The sequence below is a fragment of the Castor canadensis genome, chromosome 4, assembly GCF_047511655.1.
Source record: "Castor canadensis chromosome 4, mCasCan1.hap1v2, whole genome shotgun sequence".
Lineage (NCBI taxonomy): Eukaryota > Metazoa > Chordata > Mammalia > Rodentia > Castoridae > Castor > Castor canadensis.
Window position 1 is genome coordinate 141061089 of NC_133389.1, and position 27245 is coordinate 141088333.

A 27245-nucleotide genomic window follows, 5' to 3' on the forward strand; every position below is an offset into this window, starting at 1 on the left:
GGGAGCAGTCTATGAAAACAATACGACTAGATGTATTCTTTCTATAAAGTATTCCTTTGTATTCTCCCTAAAATCTCTGAATTCTCTGATCTCTATTTTTTTAGGAACACCTGTTAACCTGACTTTACTGGACATCAGCGCCCTTCCCGGAGTGGTCCTCTCAGCAAATATGGAAGACTGACTATACTGACATTTTCAGACGTTCTGTGCTGTGACTTGTAAGCCTGACATCAACCTTCTACTTTTTAAGGTCATTTGGTACACGTACATTAGAACGTCATGTTATGGGAATATGTGATGAGTATAAAATTTCTATCCTGAGAAAGGGAAGTCAAATAGAATAGTCTGTAATGAGTTTAGATTAAAAATAAGAAAGGTGCTGTGTATAGGATTACAGAGCCTAGTCTACTGGGGATTAAAGCTGGGGGGCGGGGGTTGGAAGGTGACACTTGAACTAAATCCAGAAGAGTGGTTAGAAGTCATCCCAGGAAGAAGGAAACACGTGAGATTAGTTTGGGACATATTAAAGTGTAGGTTGCCATCAGGTGATTTAAATGATGATATTTAGAAGGTAGGTGAATAAGGCCATGAAATTCAGAAAACAGTTGTTAGGAGGTACAGTTGGGCTAGGGAGTGATGTGGAAGCTAGTTTAAAATTAAGTATACAAAAGGAAAGCCTTGAGGCAGTGGTAACAGGCTGAGCATGAGAACACTTTTTTTTTTTAAACCATGTCTCCTCATTCATAATACAGACCAGGCACAGGGCCTGGGCTGAGGTGTACCTGGGGTAGGTTTACTTTGTCTCCTCTTTCTATACAGTCAGCGTAAGAGCATAGCCTGTGGTAAGCACGAGGTACCCAAGCACAGTCTTTAACTTTTACATTGGCACAAGAAAGATGCTGATAAAATTATTTTTAGATTTTTAGTGACTATTAATATTCATTAAGTTCTCCCTGTGGGTGAAGTACTGTAATTGTAGCGTCCGGAGATACATAATGTATAATATGTTGCACTCAAAAAGTTTTACAGTTCCAGACAAGGATGTGATAAGCATTCCAAGAGTGATGTAAGCCAAGTAATGTAGGAGTATAGGGAGAGAGAAGGATCATTCAGTTGGTTGATCAGAAAGGATCTTATTGCAGGTGATATTAGAACTGGGTCCAGAATGATCAGTCATATTGCGTTAGGAGGAAATGGGAGTACAAATAGGGTTTGCTGACAAAGGAAGATGGGGTTTTTTGACCTTGGTGATTAATAATTGTATTACTAAGAGACATACCAAAGTTAAGTGGAAGGCAAGGGGGAAGATAGGATGATATGTTGTGTTTTACAGATATTTATTTGAGGTGGCAAAGAATAATTTTTAGAAATGCCTGTCTTCACTTGGGAAGAGAGAAATGACTTTTGGTGATATTGTTGGAAGTTTACATTTTTTACCTAGGAAGAAGGGAAAGGGGTTGGGAAATGCTCACATTTCTAGAAAGAGAGCAAAGAAAACACAAAGAGGTCCAAGAGGTATAGATGGAAATTTCCTTGAGAATTAGGTAACATCATTGCTGCCACATACTTTAGGGTGGTCAAGGAGCATGGGTCCTGAGAAAAGGATTTAGTGACTGAGGAGAATAGTATTGAACTTGGAGAGAATAGAATCCCAGCAATGGTTGAGGTTATAAGCCATTTTATAAAGTTAATGGTAGGGAGTTAGTGAAAATGAATACAGTATGCTTATTCAAGTTTCACTCCATACAAAGTTGAATTGCTAAGAGTTGAGGGAAGAATTTTTTGTTTGCTTTTACAGTCAAGGTCAAGATGCTTGTAGGAAAACTAGATGAATGAAAATAGGTGAAAGTGTTAGTAATTAGGTAAAAGTGTTAAAATGCCTTCATTGGTTCAAGCTGCTGTAACAAAATACTGTATACTGGGAATCTTATGAATATCAAACATTTCACAGTTCTAGAGTCTGGCGAGTGAGGTTAAGGCAGGTTTAATATCTGGTGAGTGTTCTCTGGCACATGGATGACACTTTTTTGTTGGGGGGAGGCAGTAATTGGGTTCGAGTTCAAGGTCCTGTACTTGCTAGGCAGGAGCTCCCCACTTGTCGTCATCCCCTCTGTCACCCCCCCTTGCAAGCCCTTTGTGCCTTAGATAGTTTTCTGGCAGGATCTTGCATTTATTTGTGGGCCAGCCTGGACCATGATCCTCCTATTTACATTTTCCATGTAGCTAGGCTGACAGGCACAAACCAATACACCCAGGTTTTTATTGGCTGAGGTGGGATTGCACTACATTTTGCCTAGCCTGGCCTTATACCAGCTCCTCCTGTTCTCTGCCTCCCAAATTGGTAGAATTACAGGTATCAGCCACCATGCCCAGCCTGGGCACCTGCTTACTATGTCCTCACATGGAAGAAAGGCACAAGATAGCTTATGGAGCTTCTTTTATAAGGTCACTGATCTGAATCGTGAAGGCTTTACCTTTGTGACTTAATCACTTCCTAAAGGGCCGAGGTCCTTACCTCCTAATCCTTTATCTTGTAGGGTTAGGATTTCTACATGAATTGTGGGAAGACACAAACATTCAGTTGGTTAGGAGAGAATAGACATTGATCTAACACCAAAGAAAGAGGAGTATGCATTGAAATGCAGGCATTGTATGAAATCGGAGGACACTGTGACTGTGTAAGCTATAATAGCATTGATGCTACAAATCGCTGTGATATCAGTAAACTAGAGAAGTGAGGAAGATTGGTATGAAATTGGATTTGGAAAAAAAAAATATTGAAAGAGGCATTTAGAGAAGAAGTCAAAAGTGATGAAACTAGGAAGACTTTCCAGAACAAATAAAGGTTAATATAAGATTATGCCCCAAACTTAATCTGTGCTTTCCTTAGATCCTTGGAATTCTGAAACTAAGGTAGAGAACTTTTTGAACACAAGCCGAGTGGGCTGTCTCCTGTAAGGGTAAGGGTTGAAGAGAGGGGGTTGTTCATTTAGGAGTTGGAGGAATTTGGGTTAGTCCATGTATCCTGGGATCTTCGCATTACATGACAGGTACTGTAATACATTCTCTATATGCACTACCTTTTTTTTTTGTTTTTACTACAACCATATGATACCATCATTATCCCCATTTTATAGATTCGATGATTGAGTTTAATTTTCTCAGTGTTACATAACTAATAGTGTAAGAGGATGGATAAAACCTAAGTAGTGTGATTTCAGAGCTTGCCTTTTTAAGTACTACTGTGTCCAGCACTCCACTAGGGCTATAAGATAAGCTATGATTTTAAAATTTCTAGAAGTCCATTAAAAAAAGGTTAAAAAGAGGTTGGCCATGGTGCATCCTGTAATTCCAGCAGTTGGAAGACAGAGGCCCAGTGTGTCATGAGTTTAAAAAAAAAAGTTGCAAAAGTTAAAAAAAAAAAAAACCAGGTAGAGAATAAAGTGGATTTAATTTTAATTACATGTAATTATGTAGCCTAATATGACTAGAATATCATTTGTGCTGTAATCAGTATAAAAAAATTAATCATACTTTCTGGCTTTTTTATGCTGAGTTTGAAAGCCGGTCATATTAGCCATTTCAGTTTAGAGTAGCCACATTTGAAGTGCTTGTGGGAATTTATTTTTGTTTTAAAAATTTCTTTTGGTTTTTACTTACTATTTTTGGATAGTACTTGGTCAAAACCATGTGTAATTTATGAATAAGGTGAGCTTACTGTATATGCTTTTTAATTTCATCTTTACAATAAACCAGTCAAGTATTGTCTCCATTTTTACAAATGATGAATTGTTTTAATAGAGGTACTTAAATGATTTGCCTCAGTAATAATGATGAACCCCAGCACCGGTATAATTTGTTTTTCTTTTATGCCAATCAACTCTGCCTTGTGTATAGCAACATATAATTATTATAATTATGAATTGTGACCAGTCAACACTCTCAGAACCAAATAGTTGGCTTCCTCATAGAAATTTATTTGTTAAAACCTTATAGTGCCTGTACCCCATTTCCTGACTCTTACTTTACATGACCTTACATTGTCTGAGAAAGAATTCTAAACTGACCTTTTTGTTTTGTTTTTTTGCACTGTTCTTTTGTTTAGAACTAGATTCCATGGGATCAGATCATCATATGAGCATGTTTAATTTTTAAAAAGTAGCTAGGGTTTTTTTCTTTCCATTTTTTTAGTCCAAGAAAATCTTAACTCTCTAGAGGAGTTGCATGTTCTGAAGTGAGAATTTGCTTTCCCAAAATCTTTTCTGAAATTATGCATTAAGGCAGATGCAGAGCTCCTATCATGCATGTTTTAAGTATGGAATATTGTATTAGATATTTTTTTAATTTGTTTCTTTGAAGTATGGAATATTGTATTAGATATTTTTTTAATTTGTTTCTTTGAACTTAAAGGTTTTGTAGCTAAAACAGTTACTAGCAGAGAGATTTTGTATGTGCGTGTTGGATCATCACGTAGAGGACTTCGAATGTAAACACAGAGATTTGGGCTTCGTCTTACCAAATTTCGGAAGCCACACGATTAGAGTGATGTTTTAGTCAGAGTAATGTGGAGGGTAATTATCTTACGTGTCTGAGATTTGACTGGTTCAGATTAACAGTAATTGGAGCCTAGATCACCTAATTCCAAAAGAACCCAATGATTTTAAGTCATTGCAGTTCTTCAAAACATATGAATGACTAATGATGTGTAAGTGAAGCTGTTGTTTTAAGTCACATGATTGAGTCACTGTCCACATCCCAAGGTGACAGCCCATTGTAGTCATTCCCAGCCAGGCAGATCATACATTACACTGCACTATTCTTCAATTAATTACCATAGTGTGATTTACCAATGAAGTGTTTATTTTTAAGAAATCTTTTTGAAGACACATCTGTTTCCATAATTCTAAGGTTTGTGTTCCTTCCGTGATTTACTCAGTGATACACTGTAATTAGTTTGGACCAAGGCACATTTGATATAGACATTTGAGGGAATAACTTTGAGATAAAAATCTCTAGCTTATTACAAGTACTTAATACTTAATCATTCATTTTTTTTAAATTCTGTCGACCTAAATTTAAAAAAAAAAAGACTGATTCTCCACAGAATAATATTTATTTGGGAATAGCATTACACTGGGAATAACAGAGCGTTGCAATGGAAATGAATGTGTCACAGTAAACCATGGGTGTATTCAAAAAGGTTGAGGCCAAGGGGAAGTTTTTAAAGAAGAAGTGAGGATTACATCAGATATTTTGAAACATGGTGACAGTGACTGATTAATAATAAGACTGGTGTCATTCTGAGGTGAACAGTTAGTTGCTGTTTAGATGTCCTTGTACAAGCTTGTGGTTCTGGTGATAGTTACTGTTAGGCAGTCATGTGGCTCTATTTACATTTTTTGGTAGGATGACCCAAACAGCTCTATTTTGATTCTAACAACTTTTACATTTCTTTTACACATCTTAGACTATCATAGTAATTAATATTTGCAAAATACTTCCTTTTCATGTTTAGAGTATTAAATGCAATCCTATATATAGAATAATTAGCACAGTATCTAACATACTAGAAATTTAATACGTGGTAGCTGCTATTCTTGTTAAAATTATTGTCATTTAATAGGTAGTATGGACTTGGTGACCAATGCTTAAGAGTGATGGAGGCTAGTTAGGAAATTACATTGTATAATGCTTCTAGCTTAAACTATTCATAGAGGGAGGATATAAAAGAGAGCCTAGGGGTGTGGTATAGCTTAGTAGTAGAGCACATACTTGAAGACCTGGATTCAATCCTCAGCACCACCACCAGAAAAAAAAAAAAAGATAGATAGATAGATAAATGTGTAGGGATAAGAACTGATAGGATTTAGGAATTGATTGCCTTCAGGTCTGGGTCTGGATGAATGGATTATTCCTTGAGTTTGAGCTAGTGAGTTTTAGCAGGCACTCATAGGAAACACTGGATTGGAATTCAGTAGGAGAAAAGTCAAAATTTTAGGTACCAATTATAGTCACACACAAATCCTGGAAGAGAAATTAGGAAAACAGAAGCTTTCTCTCTCTTATGTTTTGTGGATTTTTTAAAACTGCTTTGGTCATTTTCATTTGTAAGAGATAATTTGGTCTTTCATTTGTAAGATTAATTAGATTACGTATCAGTTGAGGAAGTGTTGAATGGCTTGCTTGTATTTAATTCTTAACTCTGCCCCTTCCTCCTTTTTTTTAAGCTACTGGGTTGAACTCTGAGCCTTGCTCTTGCTAGACAGGCACTCTACCACTTGAGCCACTTCCAGAACTGTTTTGCTTTATTTTTGGGTAGGGTCTCATGGTTTTTGTTTGTTTGCTTGTTTGTTTTTTGCTGAGAGCTGGCCATCCTCCTAATACAGTCACCCTAGTTACTGAAATCACAGGATTGCATCACTACACTCAGCTTGTTTGTTGAGATGGGAGGGTCTTGATAACTTTTTGCTTGGGCTGGTCTTAAACCAAGGCCTCCTGTTCTCCACCTCCTGAATATCTGGGATTATAGACATGAACCACGTTTCCTAGCCCAGCTCTGCCTCTTAATAACTGAATGATCTTGAGTAAGTTCTTTTCTGCCTCAGAAACCTTATAAAAGGAATAATAAAGGGACCTATTTCAAAGGGTATTGGTAAGAAATAATACTGACTGTGTTTAAAATACAGCTTGGCATACAGTTAGGCTCAATAAATGTGAGCTATTATTGTGTCATTTATTGCTATCAGTTGTATTAGGGATGTTTAACAATTCTTATTTTTACATCTTGGGTTTTTATCTTTTAGCTACTCTGCTACAAGGTAGAATGAAACAGTTGCCTGCAGCAACAGTTCGCCTCCTTTCAAGTTCTCAGATCATCACTTCAGTGGTCAGTGTTGTAAAAGAGCTCATTGAGAACTCCTTGGATGCCGGTGCCACAAGCATAGATGTTAAACTGGTGAGCATCCTTGCTCCCATTTAGAGCACAAAGGGCTTGACACATGTTTTCTTTTTAAACTATTATCTTCTTTTCTTTCTTTGTACTAGTAAACTGTTCTCAGGACATTGGACCTTTCATCTTAAGGACGCATTTTTTTGTTTTTGTTTTGTTTTTGAGGCAGTCTGCCATGGAGCCCAAGCTGTCTTTAAATTCCCATCTCCTGCCTCTAACTCTTGTATGCATACACACAATGCCCTGCCTTTAAGAACACATTCTTATAAATATTAATTTCAATCACCAACATATTAACGTAAGGAAATTATAAAAGAGTGCATATACTTTAGGACTCCATCACCTAAAACATTGATTTAATGTCTGTATTTTCTACTGCTGTTTGCCCTTTGTCACTCATGTTTACTGGTATTATATTTTCCTCTTTTATTTTTCTACCTAATCTTATTTCAAAACCATTTCTCTTGTTACTTCATAGTTTTCATATTTTTAGGTACTGTATATTAATAATGTGACTCATGATTTAATAAAATTAGTTTCAATGTTCATTTCATGTGTTTTAAATTGCAAGCTCATAGAGGTAAGCTCTATATTTTATTCATTTTTATGTCCTCCATACTTGCCTACTACCTAGTAAGAACTATGGGGGTGAATAGATTTGATTGAGTGTAAAAGTACGTTTTTTTAAATCTCCTAATTGTCATGTGTTTGTGGCATTTCTAGCATTATGGCATTAGAAGTAATGCTGATAGAAATAGCTTTATAGAAAGGGCCCTAACATGTTCTTGTCTATCAGTCTATCAGATAAGATTCTATGATACAGCTATAAATTCCCAGCTGCCACTTATAAAAACTGTGTATTAACTATTAGGATGCCCTTTTTACAGATAATTAGTGTTCTGAAAACCTGTCTGACATGATATAATTAGTAAGTAGTGAGCTGAGATTGGAATCCAGTCTTCCTGATTCTAAAACCTGTTCAAGATCTCTCATCTATGCCAGTGCTTCTTTCAGTGTTTATGTGCATTGGATTAATTTAGGGGGCTTATTAGACAGTTACCAAGCTCCATTACTAAAACTTCAGAGTTTGCATTTCTAACAAGTTTCTAGTTGATGTTAATGCTGCTGTATCAGGGAACATACTTTTAGAGCTGCTCTTCTATACCACATTAAACCTAGATTGTGTTGGTAAATAATATATAAGTAATGTAATATATAAGTAATATATCATAATTTTTATAAATAGGAAAAACAAGATGACTAAGTTAAACACAGTGAAAGACAATGTATTTCTCTTAGGAATTTCATATAATTGTCAGTCTGATTAGAGTACAATTGATAATAATTAAATAGATTTATATCATATCTGATAGGTTTTACTTAAAACTCTTATGTAGGCAAACATTTTGTTATGTCCTTTTTGTTATTTAATCTCTTAAAATATGTATTTTGGGTCTTAATGTCTCTAGAAGGAAAATAATTGTTTTTAAAAATAATGTTGCCAAGCCAATTGAAGTATTCCTATTAAAGTAAATTAGCATTTTTACCTGGGTATGTATTCTAGTCTCTTGACACTGTATCTACTTTGCAGAATTTGAAAAAACTCAACTTCCGTTCTACATAAGACCTGCTTACTCTGATTTTGTACATAATTAAGCATGTTGATACTGTTTTAAACATTTAAAGAGATCTTTATGCTCTTAATTTACTCAGATGCCTAGAGTTCTTATTTCTGTTGCAAGATTTGCATTTTTGCATTTCTCTAGCTAATATTTTTTCTTCTTTTTTTTTTTTTTTTGGCAATATTGGGAGTTGAACTCAGGGCCTTGCCCTTGCTAGGCAGGTGCTCTACCACTTGAGCCACTCCACCAGTCCTTTATGCATTGGTTATTTTTCAGATAGGGTCTTGCTATGCCTGGGCCAGCCTGGACTGTGATTCTCCTTTTTGTGCTTTCCTGTAAAGCTGATCTGACAGGCACATACCACTGCACCCAGCCATTAGTTGAGATGGGGTCTTGCATACTTTTTGCCAGAACTGGCCTCCAACCATGATCCTTCTGATCTCCACCTTCCAAGTAGCTGGGATTACAAGTTTGAGCACCCATACCTGCCTAATTAATTTTTTTCTATATAAAATGAAGCAGACATACTATTCCTAGAATGTCAACTTAATTTTAGGTTGAGAGAAATAGGAGGGACTAAGTCTTAGGTATTTCCCTCCAGTGCTTTATACAAAGCATATATAACTTAACAAGAAAATATTAATGTATGCAGTATTATATAATCTTATGGTATTAGAAGGATATGATATTTTGTAATATGGAGTTAGTATAATTGTAGGAAATGTTTTCCCTTTTATAACTTTTATCTGTGACCATACTCATAAAATTTTTTGGAGTCAGGCTTATCATAAATGTTGACTACCAGAGTTAGATACTTTCATAGCAAGTATCATTATTATAGAAATTTAGATTTTGTTTTTATTATACATGTGTAGTTTAGTACTAGACTATAGGACTAAGCTATGAATAGAGTTTTCTTAATTTTCAAATTAAAAACTCACTGCAATTGCCAAATTAAGTGTGTTGCCTCAGCAATTTCCTGTTTGGTGGTATTTGTGGAAAGAAATTTAGGAAGTTATAGTGTAGTAAATATTTTTAAATTATTTATGAAAGCAACAAGAGAGGAATTCTGAAAAGTTCTGTTGAATTATTATAATTGCTAGACTCTTGGTGAATAGAACAGGTGATGTTTTGCTGGTGATCATGTTTTGTCTTATTTTTTTGTGGTGATTGTATATACAAAGGGTATGTATGTCAGAAGAATTTTTTTTTAGTCAAGTTTAAACATAAATAATCATAAATATCCATGTTAGCAAATCAGTTAAGAGAACCCTCAAAAATCAGACTTTATTTTGTAGTTGAACCTGAGTCCCGAGAAAACGAGACTTGCTCATTCAATCATAGCTAGAAATTATTAAATCAAAGAATTAAATTCTTGTTTCCATAGTGTTATCCTTTCATAAAAAGTAAATAACCAAATTGTTTCATTTGTGTTTGTTTCTCAATGTGATTACAGCTTAATGTTGTTAAGTATTAAAAGTGTTTCTAACTTTTTATAGGAGAACTATGGATTTGATAAAATTGAAGTTCGAGACAATGGTGAGGGGATCAAGGCTGCTGATGCACCTGTAATGGCAGTGAAGTACTATACCTCAAAGATAAACAGTCATGAAGATCTTGAAAACCTGACAACCTATGGTTTTCGTGGGGAAGCTTTGGGGTCGATTTGTTGTGTGGCAGAGGTAAGGTAATTTATGTTGACTATTTTAGTGAGTTCATAATCATAAAATATTAGAATTAAGAGAAAACCAAGTATTTGCTAAAGTATGTTTTAAAATTTTTTAAATTTAGAGTAAAATATACTTAACATTTACCATTTTAACCATTTTTAAGTGTACAATTCAGCAGCATTAATTATATTTACATTAGTGTACTTTCATTAACACTATTCATCTCCTGAACATTTTTATTATCCCAAACCGAAACTCCTTACCACTAAACAATAACTTCTTTTTCCCCTGTCCCTTCCCCTAATAACCACTGTTTTACCTTCTGCCTCTAAGAATTGACTATTCTAGGTATGTCATATAATGGGAATCCTACTGTCCTTTTGTGTCTGACTTATTTCACTTAGCATCAAGCCTTCAAAGTTCATATATGTTGTAACATAAGAATTTCCTTTTTTAAAAAAGTAGAATAGCCAGGCGTCCATGCCTCACACTGGTAATCCTAGCTACTCATGAGGCAGAGAGCAGGAGGATTGAGGTTTGAAGGCAGCCTGGGCAAATGTTCTGAGAGACTATCTTGGAAAACCCTTCACAAAAATAGGGCTGGTGGAGTGGCTTGAGGTGAAGGCCCTGAGTTCAAGCCCCAGAACTGCCAAAAAAAATAAAGAAAAAAGAAAAAAAGTGGAATAATATGCACTTGTGTCTATAATACCACATTTTGTTTAACCAAAATTCTTGGGTTGCTTCTAAGGATCCTTTTGGCCATTGTGAATAGTGTTGCTATGAATATGGGTATACAAATATCTGTTGGAGTCTTTCCCATCACAGAAGTGGAGTTGGTATATCATGTGATAATTATGTCTTTAACTCTTTGAGGAACAGCATTGTGAATGTTAATGTTTATTAAAGGAGAAGATAGTTTAGTGTCTCATTGGCTTGGAAGAGATGTATCTAAAAAGTTAAACATTTAACTATAGCACTTCACACATCTTTTACCGTATTTAAGCACATTGTGAATCTCTAATGGTAGTTTAGAATGGGTATATTTCCCTACACCTACTTGATCATGAAACCTTTTTATTGAGAAGCATATCACTATTTTTTGTTTGTTCCATGGAACACACTCTGGAAATACCCCTCTGGTAAATACAGACAATAAGGTTGATTTCGAGAGGTATCCACTGTCCTAAACTGTAGATTCTTAGGTGCAGATTGGATCCTGGAACTTTATTCTCCTGACTGCTTGGTAAGTCTATAAATTCCTCAGTTCAGTGACTGACATACTCAGTGCATCATACTAATATAATCCTATGTACTGCCTCTGTTCCATAGTTTGTAACTAGTTTGTAGCAAAGCCCATCTATAACTTCAGTTACTTCATTTCTATGTATTTCAGTTGTATTTGATTGAATGACTTTACTGCCTTCTTTTGCTATACTGTTACTCTCTGGGTGTTGGGCTGTGTTTTATGTGACAGCATCTGTGGGCCAATTAAGGTGACAGGGTGATTGTGCTGGTCTCTTTTAATTATTGTAGTTTTCCCAGTGGTCATATAATTTCGTGTGTGCTTAGGCAGGAAGACCTTACTTAAATGAGAATGGTCAATGCAGTAAAATGATAGTGTTTTATACCTTCTGTCTGGGAAAATGGCATGGACGTGAGATACTGTTGCTATTTCCTCTTCTGGTCATTGGATATCTATCTAGTAGCCTGATCTTCTCAGTAGCGATATATTCTCCAGATTCATTATGGTCTTTGCTTTGTCCTTCTGCCCTTGAAGTGCTGGCATAATATAGGTTTTCACCATTTTTTGTGGCTAGGGATCTAGCTAGGTGTTCACTTAGTCTTTGACTGTGGTGCTCTGTAAGGTGTTGTCTTAAGTAGGCCAAAAGAACTGCAGGGGTGAAGTTTAAGTGGGAAATTCTGCATAGAGGACCAGGAGCCCTCGCATGTTGGCATCTAGGTAGATGTTCAGACCATAGTAAAGGAGGAAATCCTTACATGCACTCTTAAAACTGCTGCTCAAAAATCTAGCACACCATGTGCTTCTCTCTTACTCAGCAGTAGCTTTATTTAGAGTTCACTGAACCTCCAAATAGATTTTGGAGAAGAGAACCTGGAGGGTACAACTGGGCATTATCCATGTTTATCCCCAGTGGATGTTATATGGGAACCTATAGCCCTAGGTCTTATAGAAAAAGCCTTTTGAAAATCAAATGGGATCTGTACCAGAGAACCTCTGAAGTTCTCGGGACTAGTACTGTTGTTTGAGCTCTCAGTGGCCATTTTAGAGTATAAATATTTGATTTTATAGCTGTTGTCCAAACTGGCAGAGAGCATTTAAGCCTTGTTTCTGTAGAGTATTGGCACTAAATATTCTTGCTTACAACCAATGTATATAGATATACAGACTTACACATATTGGCATGTCTGTATTTTCTGCAAATGGATGTGGCCTTTCAGAGCTGAAGTGGTCGTAATCAACTTTGCCTGCTAGGTGGCAGCACCATACTTAGTCTTTATAAATCGTTTATCACGAGCCCTGTGACTTGTTCAGCCTCCACTGTAGTTTGATTTTAGTGGCAGTTTTGCAAGTGTTTATCCATCGGTCACTCTATCTTGTTTTGTTTTTAGATTCCTTAAGCCCGCTTGATATCTATGCTTATCATTTTGCCTTTTATTTTTGAGACATTCATGTGGTCTTGAGAATAAGTTAAAATAATTTTGCTTATCAAAATTACAAAAGATTGTCAAAATATCACAATAAAAGAAAACTAAACTTTTAAAACAAAGTTTGCAATTAACACAGTACAGTGCTAAGCGTTTGTTTATCTTAAAAATATTAGTATCATTTTATGGAATCCCCTTTCTTACAAATCTTTCAGAAAACCACACACACACAGCCCTGTAAATTTTCGCATATGTACTCCAGATCAAGGTAAACTCCATTATCTGCAGGCTAGAGGGTTCTCTTATATCCCCTCCAAGTCAGTACTCCTGAGAAGGTAACTACTTTTCTGGGCTCTATCAACACATATTAGTTCTTCCTTTTCTGTGAACTTGATGTGAATGGAATCCTACAGCATGTATTATTTTCTCAAATTTATTTTTAAATGATTTAGATTTCTGCCTGAAAATTAAAGGAAAGATAGAACTGGATGAAAGCCCTGTAGTGGTGGTGAACCTTAGTGCACTTCCCTGATCCTCCAGTGTAAACTGGATGCTGCCAAAAGCGTTTGTTATTGAACACTCACAGCTGAGTCTCTGTCAGGACTTTGCTGTTACCTAAAGAGAGCTGCCTTACTCAGGTTCACACACAACAACCTGCATCCAGTGACCGACAGGTCCCAGTTCAGGACAGTTTTGCCCCCACAGGTAATCATTCCAGAGTAAATTTCCTACTCACTGATCTCTGTCCACTTCCTGGCCTACATGTAGGCCTTTGTGGCTCAATCTCTTCAGATTGTTAATGAGGAAACTGGGGTCATGAAGAGCCAAATGTCAGATCTTCTTACCCCAGCTTCAAAATAGTCTGTAGTAATCATTCACCTCATATTTTATTGTCTACTGTATGCAGGGTGCTGTACTAGGTAGTTTATTTCAGAGGAACTGTGCATGCTGAAGTAAGTAGAATATGAAAATTGTGGACTATTCAGGGACACATGTTTCCATGGCAAAGCCAAGAATTCAGTTGCAGTAATTTCATACCTCTCAGTTACTGAGTTCTCCACAGTATGTTGCTAGTTCTTACTAGTGCGGTTAGAAAGGTATTTATAAATTTAAAAATACCTCCACATTAAAATAATAAATACACCCAGGTCTGCAGTAAGCTCAATAGACAAGTCATCAGTGTCAAGTTAAAAGTTGTGTGGGGAACACTAAAAATATTTCCAAAATACAGAAAGTAGGGCATTCATTGAAGTCAGTTTCATTTAAAAATGCAGTACTACATCTTGACATTTCATGATCCTGTAAGATTATAATGGGGATGAAAACTTCCCATCATCTCATGTCATCAAAGTTGTTTTAGCAGAACACATTGCTCATGTGTTTGTGGTATTGGTGTGAACAAATCTGCATTGCCAATTGTATAAAAGTATAGCACTTTCAATTATGTATGGTACGTAATACTTAAGAATGATAAGAAATGGCTATGTTACTGTTTATCGTTACTTTTGAGTGTACTCCTACTTTTTAAAAATAGAATTTGGTGGTGGCATATGCCTATAATCCTACCTACTTGGTAGGCAAAGACAGGAGGATGGTGAATGCAAGGCTATCCTGGGAAAGTTAGTGAGTGTCTTAAAAAGGAAGGGGTGGTGGTGGCAGTGTGGTGTAGCTCAAGTGGTAGAGCACTTGCCTGGCAAACATGAGGCCCTGGATTTAATCCCCAGTCCCCTCTGTCCCCCAAAAAAGGCATATCAGCAAGGATAATTTCTCTTAAAATTTATTGACGTATCATTTTTCAGTGTTAAATTCCTGGTATTTTTATTATACTCATTTTTTTATTAATCCCAGCACCTCAATCATGCTAGGCAAGCATTCTACCACTGAGTTAAACCCTCAGTCCTGTGGTACTAATTACAAACTACAGGCAGTATAAATCTTGTAAAATATTTCAGAAAGGGCTGGGTGCTGGTGGCTCATGCCAGTAATTTTAGCTGCTTGGAAGGCTGAGATTGGGAAGGTCGTGGTTCAAGGTCAGCTCGGGCAACTAGTTCGTGAGACTCCTATCTCCAGTATAACCAGAGCAAAATGGACTGGAGGTATGACTTAAGCAGTAAAGCACCTACTTTCCAAGCATGAAGCCCTAAGTTCAAACCCCAGTTTTAATCCCCCCAAAAATCATAAGGACTATTTCTAATATGTTGTTCCTATCACATAATAAGGTGCATATAATTAAAGATTTTCTTTTTAGGTTGATATTATAAGTATGTTATAAATACATTTACCTTCCAAAAAAAGGTTTTAGAAATTCACTTCAGATTTTTGAAGTGGATTTTAAGTGGAGGCTAAATTATACCTTGTTTTAGCAGGAAGTAGAAATAGATCAAAACAAACTGAACCTAGGAATCAGGAGCCAAGTTCTAAGTTCCAAGTGTTTGAATAAGAGGCATGGCCAAATTTACAAAACAGACTTTTTGGATAGTTATTTTTTTCTATCTGTAAAGTGAGGAGAATGATGTGAGGATCAAATAAAGTATCTTGAAGGTTGTCAAATAACATACAAGTGAAAGTTATTTCTGCTTTGGACCTAAATGTGAAAAAGTAGGTATCTGTATCATACAGATGAAGCAATTATGAGACTTGTTTATTCCCTTCTCTGCAAGCTGTATTTCATTTCAACATGCAGAGTTTATGCAGACTCCTCCACACTTTTAGGAAATCATTTCAGAAACTAAATTTATAGAGCCTCATTCTGTAGCATAAGTTTATTTTTTCTTGTTTTTCTCTCATGAGAGTGAGTTGCCAAGACCTCCTCTGTATAACACTCACCTGTTGACTCATGCAGCCACCATTTTTAAAGTTGTTTCAGTGTTCTTTGTATTATTTGACCTGTCGAGTTCTTCATATATAATGTTGTGATAAAGAGGATCTGCAGGCTTGTTTTTGTTTTATATATTATTAAGTCTCCGTGACTTAGAGGGTAGCCCTAAACCATTCTGTTGTAAAGGCGGGGTGGGTATAAAGGGATAAGAACCCCACAGCATCATTTGGATGGTTCTAGGCCAAGAAAATGATCCTAACTCCTTTTTCTCAGTGTAGGGTTCCTCTTACGTTCTTCATGGCCATGGTGGTAGAGCTTTAGTCAGAGTAGATATGGACCTTTTTGAAGCAGTTGGAATATTCTTAAATGTAGTCTCTCGACAAGGAATAGAACTCTGCCAGAAGGAGAAAAGCCTGCCCTGTATTGCTGGTTTCCTCATAGTGAGGTATCTGGTTATAAGTTTTGAAGTCAGAGCACTTACATTAGTATTTATCTCTTTTCAGGCAGGTAGACATAGTCAACATGCAGAAAGAAAAAGACATTTAAGTAATTCAAACAAAAGTCCATATTCCAACTGTCTCAATCATAAAGACTATCTTAATTTTCAGACTTGTATTTTTGTCCAGAAGTGTTCATTCAGAGTCAGTCTTGGGCTAGGGGTATAGCTTACTGGTGGAGCACTTGCCTGGTATATAGAAGGCCATGAGTTCAATCTCTGTATGGCCCCCCCAAAAAAGAAAGGTCAGCCCTACCGCTCCCCCCCTTAAAAAAATAAGGCTTTGTCATATTTTTATTTACGTTTTTAGTTAAACTTTGAGGGACAATTGTGTTTACCTAAAGTGTAAATGTTTTATATAATTTTAATCTTATAGTAATGTAATTCCTTGAAATTAGGTCAGTTTTTAACAACTGACAGCTAACAGGACCCCTAAGGTATTCTAAAGAATTCTAAAACTTCTCTGTTTAAAATACTGGCTTTCATTATTTCTTCTCTTGACATCACTGGACTCATTCATTACCATTCTTCAGTATCTCTTAAGACTCACCCGTAGTCGTTTGTAATATTGGAAATGCCTCTGGTGATGGTGTTATTGTGGGTTCAAGTGCTAGCTGCTGCACAGCTAAGCTAACACATTCTCAACCTGCATCTAGTCCAAGAGAAAGTTTCCTGCCCAGGACACAGGGTCATATGATGAAATTAACTCTTGAAATACAATACAATTCCTTCCTCTGAGGAACACATTGTATTTCATGAATTTGTGAAACATGCTTATTTGTGTTTTCATTCACCGTCTTTAGCTGTGAATTGTCCTGTGTCTCTAAGTAAATTTTTATAGTGCCCTACAAATTTTAAGTTATAAAATTTTATTGTTGGAAAATATATTGTATCCTATTTTTTAATTTTAACATAAATATAACACTATAAGCACTAAAGTCCTATTTCACTTTTTAGTGAAAAGGCTATTCATCTAAGCTGGAGTGTATTTACTATTCATTAATATGTTTAAAGAATGAACAAATTATATCTTACAAAGTGCTTTGAAGTAGTCAAAGCAAAATCCCATGTAACCTTATAAAGTATTAGCATCATCTTCATCTTATCATCACCATTCAAGACCATCTAAAAGCCACTGGCAGAGTTAGCACTGGAACTCAGAGTTCCAGGGTTGCCTCTGTTCAGTGACACCAGCTTCAGGTCAGGTGGCAAGCCCTTTGGAGAATAGAAATAGAATTCAGTTGACCTTGGCATTTTGGAGAAGTGGTTGGTTAAATGTAGAATTGTATTTTTAAAGGGACGATTGTGGAATAATTAAATAAAACAGAGTTCTAGCAATTTCTGTCATCTTTATTTAAAATAAACTTTACCTGAGTAAATTGCTGTTGGATACATTATAGTTGGAATGTGCAGGAAAGATTAAGATTAATTATCAGGAAACTTTAAAAAAAATTATACAACTTTCAAACCATGTAGAACAGTCACTTAAAAGTGCATAGAAGCTTACAAGTTTGTTTTAGACACAACTTTTGGGGGAATAGTTATCACAGAAGTAGCAGTTTGACAAAATATCCCTAGTAAAGGTAATTTTATGGACTTCACTCACAGAGAGAATCTAATAGATTCTACTAGTATTTTGAGCTAGAAGAGCCATATTTTTTTGTGTGTGTGTGGTTTTGATATTCTCTGCATGATTCCCACATTGTTTCATAGGGCCATATGGCCTATAAGTCTGCTTGATTAGGACAGAGTCACAGAACTGTCAAATGTAGACCCAACTGGACCCAGAGGATTTCTGGTGGTAGAGCCAGATCTTTGTGGTTTCTAAACTACTCAGATATATTTCAGCTCTGCTTAGTCCAAGGGTGACCAAGAAAGATTACTCTCAATTTTGGGTCTCTGCTGCTCACCCTTTTGTGGCTACTCTCTTCCTAGTCAATCTTGCTTTCCTGTTTTCCACCTTTGTTACTTTGTACAAAGTCGTGTTTTACTATTGTTACATTCTCCTACTAATCTCACAAAGTAAGTAAACAGGATGAGGGTAGTTCAAAAAGAGTATAAACTTTTTTTTTTTAATTTTATTGTTGTGCTGGGTAGGGGTGCATTGTTGCATTTATAAACTTATATTTCTATGACTAATATCCTGAGGAAATATTTTCTTTATGAAATCCTCGTCTTGATTTATGCTGAAGCTTTTTATATTAAAACTTGGGTTTAAGAAAAAATGTCCTTAAATATATATGTGTGTATAATTTAAAGGTTTAAATTATAATCTTGAAATGTAGATGTGAACATCTACGCAGTGTATAAAGAGGAAGGAATGATTACTTCAAGAATTATTCATTTGTTCTCAAATTTATCATAATAGTCTATTAAAACTACACTCCCTTAATCCAGTTGGAATATTTGCTTTTACAGGTGTTAGTTATATAATGAATATACTACAAAGAGCCTTTGGAAGTATACTCATTTGTGCTTCAGTGTTTAAAGTACTCAAAAATCAATGTTTGCAACATAAAAAATATATTGTTTACTAGAAGTATTTTATAAGAGAAGTGGTCATAAGACATACCAAAAGTTTTTTCAATATTAATTAAATAGATAATTATTTCAATTCTAACTTTATAATGAACCCATTGCAATATTAAAAATGATATTTTTATTACAAGATTTTTTTAATTTCTAGGTTTTAATAACAACAAGGACAGCTGTTGATAATTTTAGCACCCAGTATATTTTAGATGGCAGTGGCCACATACTTTCTCAAAAACCTTCACATCTTGGTCAAGGTAAGAGAGTAGCATTTTATAGCATTTTCACATTTTCTGTCTTGTTTGTTAAAAGCAAAGTTACTCCTTGAATTTAAGTGTTTTGTTTTGGACTTGTTCTGATAAAGTCTAGTTAACTTTCAAGTAAGCATTCAGATGTTAGCTGTAAACCCTATAAGTATATGGAGTTCTTAAGAGGAAGTGTGTGAGAGATGGTAAATAACTGTGGATCCACTCTTCTGGAAAAGCTGGAAGAGCATTTTTTTCCTATTGCTGGATTCTCCAGTGTCATCTTTATATGTGATAAGATTTTATTGAAATACCTAAAACATCATTAATTTGTAGTAATGATAATAAACCACAGCATTAAGATACATGATTACAATAGTAAGGTTTATTTATGAAAAATATTAACCATCAACACAAGTAGACAGAATAGTGTACTCACTGCTCAATTTTAACAATTACCAACTTACTGCCAAAGTCCTTTTCTCAAATATCCTCATCTACTTCCTCATTGTTTTTATTAAGGCAAATAAAAATACTGTCATTCCTACTTGTAATTTTTTTCGTGTTTTATATACTTAAGTAATTTTATTGATATACTTTCAAATTTCTCTAAAAACTATTTACTTCTAAGGGGCAAAATCTCTATCCTTGAGTTTTACATGTATCCCTTAATCTTTTTCATATTCCTAATTTCTGGTGGTGGGATAATTAAAGAGAATATTAAAGGTAGCTCTTTAGAGTCATGTTCAAAAGAATTCTTCCATGTGAAAAGGGAATAGTAGGTTTTTGTTGTTGTTACCCTTCTTATCTGATCTGTATTGTAAGTTCATTTTTAATTTTATGGTTCCTCATTGTAATTTATCAAAGCATTATATTTTTTTCTGTGGCTTCTTCCCTTTAGTTTTAATGCCAAATTATTGGGTACTTAATGACTACTATTTTCATTGATATTTATTGTCTTAACTCTATTACTCAGAATAGTTACTGATTATTTTTGCCCATAAGGAATTCACATTTTTGTATCCATAGGAAAAAGGGCTATTAGGAACTCCTAAGAAAACATACTGTGGTTTTTTGCAGTCCCCCCCCCTACTTTATTTATTCAGTTAATAAAAATGAGCTCAGGACTAATCACTAGTTTGTTGTATAATAGTAAATATTATATATATTAATTAAAAATAATAGATTATAATTCTTTTATTGTATGTTGATGGTTAGGACAAAGCAAAGGTAATTTATAAAATATGGTTCCTCTTCAGAAATACTCTGATGTCAGATCTTAGGAGTTCAAATTAGGAAACCATTAGGAGGTATTTGAGTGACTATCCAGTAGAGTACTTTCAAGTAATCTAGTCACCTTATAAAACTTAAAAGTATTTATTTTTATCTTAGTAGTAACCAGTCTAATCTTGATGGTCAGTGGCTCTGCATTACTCATACTTCTCATGCTTTACTGTGTTCATCTCCGTGGGAACTATGAAATAACAATCCTTAAATATGGACTCTATCTGATCTTTGCCCTTTGGCTAGTTGATTTTTCTTTTCTTGCTGACTTCAGTCTTCTACTTTTAGTAAGTGAGACCAGGTATGCATATTAAGGAAGTTTTATAACCAATAAATGAGTCCTGTTTTCTTGAGTTTATACCTTGTACTTAAGAAACAACATACTTGAAAGGTCAGTAGTTGCAAAACCAGTAATTGTCTTTCATAACTCACTTTTTTCATCTAATTACAGTCAGTTGGTTAGGAAACAACAGCAACAAAACAAAGTCTTGATTTCAGACTGCTCTAGGTGGACATATTGTAAAAATGGACACACACTTTCAAAATCCTTTTACGTTTATATTGCTTAGTGGTGATAGTTTTTGAATGAGTGAATCACAGACTCACATTTCACCAGCTGTCATTAGCTTCCATTTAAATATTTTCTGTGTAAGATAAAACTACAGTTCAACGATCCTAATTTATACCTGTGCATTTAAGGTTCTTGTAGATTGATTTCTGCTGTGGTGTGAACATCCTTGCTTAGCGGTTACTCTTCGTATCATCCTCTGGTATGACATCTGTAGATAGCATAACCATAGGTACAGAAACAACTTACAACAAAATCTTTTTGGGCATAGGAAAATATGTTACTCCTTTAAAAAAAAAAAAAAAAACTAGTGGGAGGGGAAGATGGTGGCAAAAGGGGGTAGGAGGGTGAATACAGTGCAAATACTGTGTACACATGTATGTAAATGCAAAATAATACCTGTTGAAACTATTTCAGGAATGGGGGGAGGAGGGATAAAGAAGAGCAGTGGAGGGGGTGAATTCAAGTATGATATATTTGATATATTGTAAGAACTTTTGTAAATGCCACAATGTGCTCCCACCTAGTACAACAATTAAAAAAAAATTGTTTACTAGGAATTCCAGTTCTGGTTTTCCTAGGTGTAGGTATTTGTTTTATGGATAAATTCAGCCACTTAAAATCATTTATGTGTTTAACAGTTGTCATTTTAATTGCCCTTATTTTCTCCTCACTTCCATTTTAAATATCACTGTGCCTAATTTTTCTTAAGCTAGCAGGAAATGTAGAATAAATCTCTAGCTCATAAATTTTTACTAATACTAATGAAATTATTTGTTTTAGTCATATCTTTTTCTATTTTTCACTTCTGTTTCCTTTACCTTAGAAAATCAATATTATGCTTCTAAATTGATTTACCCTCCTGGACAAATTTTTTTAATACCTTTTAGTACTTCTCTCCCAGGAATATCAAAAGTAGTATATTTAAAGCATTCTAATCAGGGTATTTCCTCTCCTTACCCTGCTATTAGAGAATCATGTTTTTTGTAAATTCCTTTTATGGGAAATTGTGCATGTCTTGAAAGATCTTTTCATCTTATTTGAAGAATGGAACTTTATTAATGAAATAGTTTAAGAACACTGTCATATACACAGATGCCATTACCTTTAAGAATATAAATAGCTGACTTTATAAGTGGCATAACATAGGGTCATGTAAAAATATAGCAGGGAGCATATTACAAGACTGCAGTTTAATTCTGGTGTTTGAAGAATGTGCTAAAGTTAGAGAGCTGAGCAGTTCTCTTGTAAAACATGATAGTATGCAGAAGCCTTCTCCCTTTTAACCAATATTACATAGTACTTTTATTTTTAGGGATACACATTTCATCTGAAATTAGAAAAGTCCATTTTACAGTAAGTTTTTTTTTTTTTTGTAGATTAGCTTTCTTTATTTTTAATATTTTTGTTGTGCTGGGTGGGGGTACATTGTGGCATTTACAAAAGTTCTTGTAATATATCAAATATATGATATTTGAATTGACTCCCTCCATCATTCTCCTTTTTTTACCCCTCCCTCCATTCCTGAAATAGTGTTCAACATTTCTGATTTTTTTCATTTACCTACATGTGTATACAATATTTGCACTATATGCACACTTCCACACCCTTTCCTGACCTCCCCCTTGCACTCGTACCAGCAGGACCTGTTTTTCCCTGCTGTTCTCTGATTTTAAAGGAAAAAAGAAAAAAAATGACATTTTTATTTGTTTAAGATAGCTCTGCATGGCGTTTCCTTGTGATATTTCCATGTATTATATGTATTATAATCCGAATTGGTTCATCTCCTCTATTTTTCTTCTTTCGAGCTTAGTCTCCTTCTTATGGTGATTTCAGCAGGTTTAAATATTCTGTATTCATTCTTATATAGAACCATATTCACTTCTTCAACCACATTCACCTCCTTCACTTCCTTTTTTACCCTTCCCTTCCTATGTGACCTCCCCTTAGCATAACCTGTTTTTCATAATATTGCTATATTTGTAGTAGGTCTGTATTCCACATATGAAAGAGAACATGTGGCTTCTAGCCTTCTGAACCTGGCTAACTTCAGTTTGGATGATGTTCTCCAGTTCCATCCATTTACCTACAAATGACAAAATTTCATTCTTTTTTGTGGCTGAATAAAATTCCATTGTGTATAAATACCTTATTTTCTTGATCCATTCATCAGTAGTGGGGCACCTTGGCTGTTTCCAAAGTTAGCTTTTGTGAACAGTGCTGCAATAAACATGGGGTGCAGGTGCCTTTATTGTAATCTGACTTACTTTCCTTCAGGTATATCCCTAGGAGTGGAATTGCTTCTACCAGTAAATTTTATTCAAACATATAATTTGCATCTCAGTATTCTGAGTGAAGTAATAATTTACGAATATATAGATTAGGTATAGTGTGGTCCTTAAAGCATAATTATATGTTTAAAGTTTCGTAAACCATAAGCACGTTTGCATTTTGCTCTATTGATTTTTGCTTGCCTGCCTTCTCCCATCTGTTCACAGCTGCCACAGATACCATTGAATTTGCTATCTAGGAGCTCATACTCGGGAGGACCACAGATGAGTAAATAAGTAATGCAGTAAAATGAAGCCACCTGGCTGGGGGTTAGTAAGATTTTCAGAAAACATGAAATTTGAATTTGATGATGATAGGTAAGAAGGTGTAGAAGTATAACCTTTCAGTAAGAGAAGGATGATACAAATACAAGAGACCATTGCTCTCTGTGTAGCATGAAGGAGGAAAAAACCCAAACAAACCCATAATTTAAAAAAACCAAAAAACTTGTTTTCTTTAAATTTGTGAAAGAACTTTGTTGCAGCAAAGCTTAAATGAACTGAATTCAAGAGAAAGACTACTTCTTCCTGCACAAAAAGTAACTGATTGTCACTTGTATCCCTGAGAACAGTAACTGAGTTGAAGCAAAGGTGAACAAAGGATCAGGTCTGCCATAGATAAGGGATCTTATCACTGAGAGAAACCAGCTGAACTTTAATATATATATATATATATATATATATATATATATATGTATTTATTTATTTATTTTCTCTGCTTTTTGAGTTTCTACTTTCTTTTGGTGTTGGGTTTCAAACCCAGGACTTTACACATGCTAGGCAAAGTTCTACCACTGAGATACATAGTAACTGAGTCTAGAGGCAAAGGTGAACAAAGTATCAAGTCTACCATAGATAAGGGATCTTGTATGGCACTGGGAGAAACCAGTTGAACTTTAAATATATTTATTTATTTATTTACTCTGCTTTTTGAGTTTCTACTTTCTTTTGGTGCTGAGTTTCAAACCCAGGACTTACACATGCTAGGCAAAATTCTACCACTGAGATACATCCCCAGGTCTCAGCTGAACTTTAGTAGCCTCATGTGGACTGAAATAGTAGATATGGGATCCTCTACAGAGACAGTACACCCTACATACTGACTAAGTAATTATGAAGAAAGTTAGAACTGAGGTAGAGAAAGAAAGGTCGTAAACCCTTGCTAGAGGAAGAGGACAATTTTTTTTAATTCATTTATTCACATGTGCATACTTTGTTTGGGTCATTTCTCCCCCCTGCCCCCCCTCCCCTACTCTCTCTCCCCTTCCCTCCTCAGTTCCAGGCAGGTGCTGTTCTGCCTTGTTATCACTAGTTTTGTTGAGGCCTAATAAGGAAGACAAAGTGTTTTTGCTAGTTGAGTTGAGGATAGCAATACAGAAATATTCCTAGCATTGCTTTCGTGTACACATGTTATGACCCATGTTGATTCATCTCTAATTGATCTTTTCCCTGGTTACTGATCCCCTTCTCATGATAACCTCTGTAGCTTTAAGGTTTCTGTGTTACCTCCTCTGGAGTGGGGACATCAAATGCTTTCATGTTTTGGGTTTTCTTCCTATTTCTGTATCACCCATATGTGTTCTGCCCTTGTCATGTGATCCCAGTCCAACCACATTGCTGCATTTGCCCTAGATCTAAAGTCCACATATGAGGGAGAACATAAAATTTTTGGTCTTCGGAGCCTGGCTGAACTTGCTTAGAATGATGTTCTCCAGTTCCATCCATTTACTTGCAAATGATAAGATTTCATTCTTCTTCTTGGCTGAGTAAAATTCCATTGTGTACAAGTACCACATTTTCTTGATCCATTCAGCAATAGTGGGGCATCTTGGCTGTTTCCATAACTTGGCTATTGTGAATAGTGCTGCAATAAACATGGGTGTGCAGGTGCCTCTGGAGTAACCTGTGTTGCATTCCTTTGGGTATATCCCCAGGAGTGGGATTGCTGGATCATATGGCAGGTCTATGTTTAGATTTTTAAGAAGTCTCCAAATTTTTTTTCCAGAGTGGTTGTACCAGCTTGCATTGCAACCAGCATGTATGAGGGTTCCTTATTCCCCCACATCCTCGCCAACACATGTTGTCGGTGGTGTTTTTGCTGATGGCTATCCTAACAGGGGTGAGGTGGAATCTTAGTGTGGTTTTGACTTATATTTCCTTTATGGCTAGACATGGTGAGCATTTTTTTATGTGCTTTTTTTGCCATTTGAATTTCTTCTTTTGAGAAAGTTCTATTAAGTTCAGTTGCCCATTTTTTAATTAATTCACTGATTGTAGGAGAGTTTAGTTTCTTAAGTTCCCTGTATATTCTAGTTATCAGTCCCTTGTCTGATGTGTAGCTGATGAATATTTTCTCCCACTCTGTGGGCTCTCTTCAGTTTAGAGACCATATCTTTTGTTGTGCAGAAGCTTTTTAATTTTATGAAGTCCCATTTGTCCATCCTTTCTCTTAGTTGCTGGGCTGCTGGGATGGTATTGAGGAAGTCCTTGCCTATACCTATTAGTTCCAGAGTGTTTCCTGCTCCTTCCTTTAGTAACTTCAGAGTTTCAGGTCTGATATTTAGGTCCTTGATCCATTTTAAGTTGATACTAGTACAGGGTGATAGACATGGATCTAGTTTCAGTTTCTTGCGTATGGATAACCACTTTTCCCAGCCACATTTGTTGAAGAGGCTATCTTTTCTCCATCGTATGTTTTTGGCACCTTTGTCAAAAATGAGGTGGGTATAGTTGTGTGGATTCATATCTGGATCTTCTGTTGTGTTCCACTGGTCTTCATGTCTGTTTTTATGCCAGTACCATGCTGTTTTTATTGCTATTACTTTGTAATATAGTTTGAAGTCAGGTATTGTGATACCTCCAGCATTGCTTTTTTTGCTCAATATTGCCTTGGCTATTCATGGTCTCTTGTGTTTCCAAATGAACTTTAGAATAGATTTTTCATTCTCTGCGATGAAAGTCATTGGGATTTTGATGGGAATTGCATTAAACATATAGATTGCTTTCGGTAGTGTAGCCATTTTTACTATGTTGATTCTACCAATCCATGAGCATGGGAGATCTTTCCATCTTCTGTAGTCTTCCTTGATCTCTTTCTTCAGGAGTTCATAATTCTCCTTGTAGAGGTCATTCACATCTTTTGTTAAATTACTCCTAGGGATTTTTTTTTTTTAGGCTATTGTGAATGAAATTGTTTCCATATATTCTTTCTCAGTTTGTTCCTTGTTGGTGTATAGAAAAGCTAATGATTTCTGTAAGTTGACTTTGTATCCTGCCACCTTACTGTAGCTGTTTATGCTGTCTGATAGTTTTGGGGTAGAGTTTTTTGGGTCTTTAAGGTATAGGATCTTTTCGTCTGCAAATAAGGATATTTTGACAGTTTCTTTACCTATTTGTTTTCCTTTCTTTTTTTTTTTTTTTTTTTTTTTTGCCTAATTGCTCTGGTTAGAAATTCCAGTACTATGTTGAATAGGAGTGGGGATAGTGGGCACCCATATCTCGTTCCTGATTTTAGGAGGAATAGTTTCAGTTTTTCACCGTTAAGTATGATGTTGGCTGTAGGTTTGTCACATATAGCCTTTACAGTGTTGGGGTACATTCCTTCTATTCCTAGTTTTCTTAGAGTTTTTATCATGAAGTGCTGTTGACTCTTGTTGAAGGCTTTTTCTGTTTCTATTGAGATGATTCTTTTTTGTCTTTGCTTCTATTAATGTGCTGTATTACATTTATAGATTTGCGTATGTTGAACCACCCCTGCATCCCTGGGATGAAGCCTACTTGGTCATGGTGGATGATCTTTCTGATGTGTTGTTTGATTTGGTTTGCCATTTTATTAAGGATTTTTGCATCGATATTCATTAAGGAAATTGGCCTGTAGTTCTCCTTTTTGGAGGTGTCTTTGTCTAGTTTTGGAATGAGAGTAATATTGGCTTCATAAAATGAGTTAGGCAGTGTTTGGAAGAGGGCAATTAATTCTGTCCTCAACACATTGGTGACTGGAGATGAACTGGAACTAAATGAAGAGGCAACTCAGCCACAAACCAGATAAATTCCTAATTAGAAGT

At 35.5% G+C, this 27245-nt stretch overlaps 1 protein-coding gene and 1 non-coding gene across 12 annotated transcripts in view; one reads left to right on the top strand and one right to left on the bottom strand.

Annotated features, from left to right (window-relative positions):
* The window catches only part of Pms1 (PMS1 homolog 1, mismatch repair system component), a 108318-nt gene that overhangs the window by 22131 nt on the left and 58942 nt on the right, over positions 1 to 27245 (top strand). For 7 of the 11 annotated variants that reach the window (XR_012447302.1, XM_074071261.1, XM_074071260.1 and 4 more), the window contains exons 2-5: positions 105 to 218; positions 6804 to 6955; positions 10071 to 10253; positions 18909 to 19011. Coding sequence is in view for 10 of the 11 variants with exons in the window: in XM_074071261.1 (XP_073927362.1) it covers positions 6824 to 6955; positions 10071 to 10253; positions 18909 to 19011 (418 nt within the window). In the remaining variant the exon portion in view is untranslated. Of the gene's footprint in view, positions 1 to 104; positions 251 to 6803; positions 6956 to 10070; positions 10254 to 18908; positions 19012 to 27245 lie in introns of those variants that run through there. The other 4 variants (XM_020172397.2, XM_020172400.2, XM_074071262.1 and 1 more) reach the window with 4 other exon arrangements.
* Positions 728 to 859, bottom strand: LOC141422941 (small nucleolar RNA SNORA51). Its single transcript, XR_012447632.1, has one exon. It is a non-coding gene; the product is annotated as a small nucleolar RNA SNORA51 (small nucleolar RNA).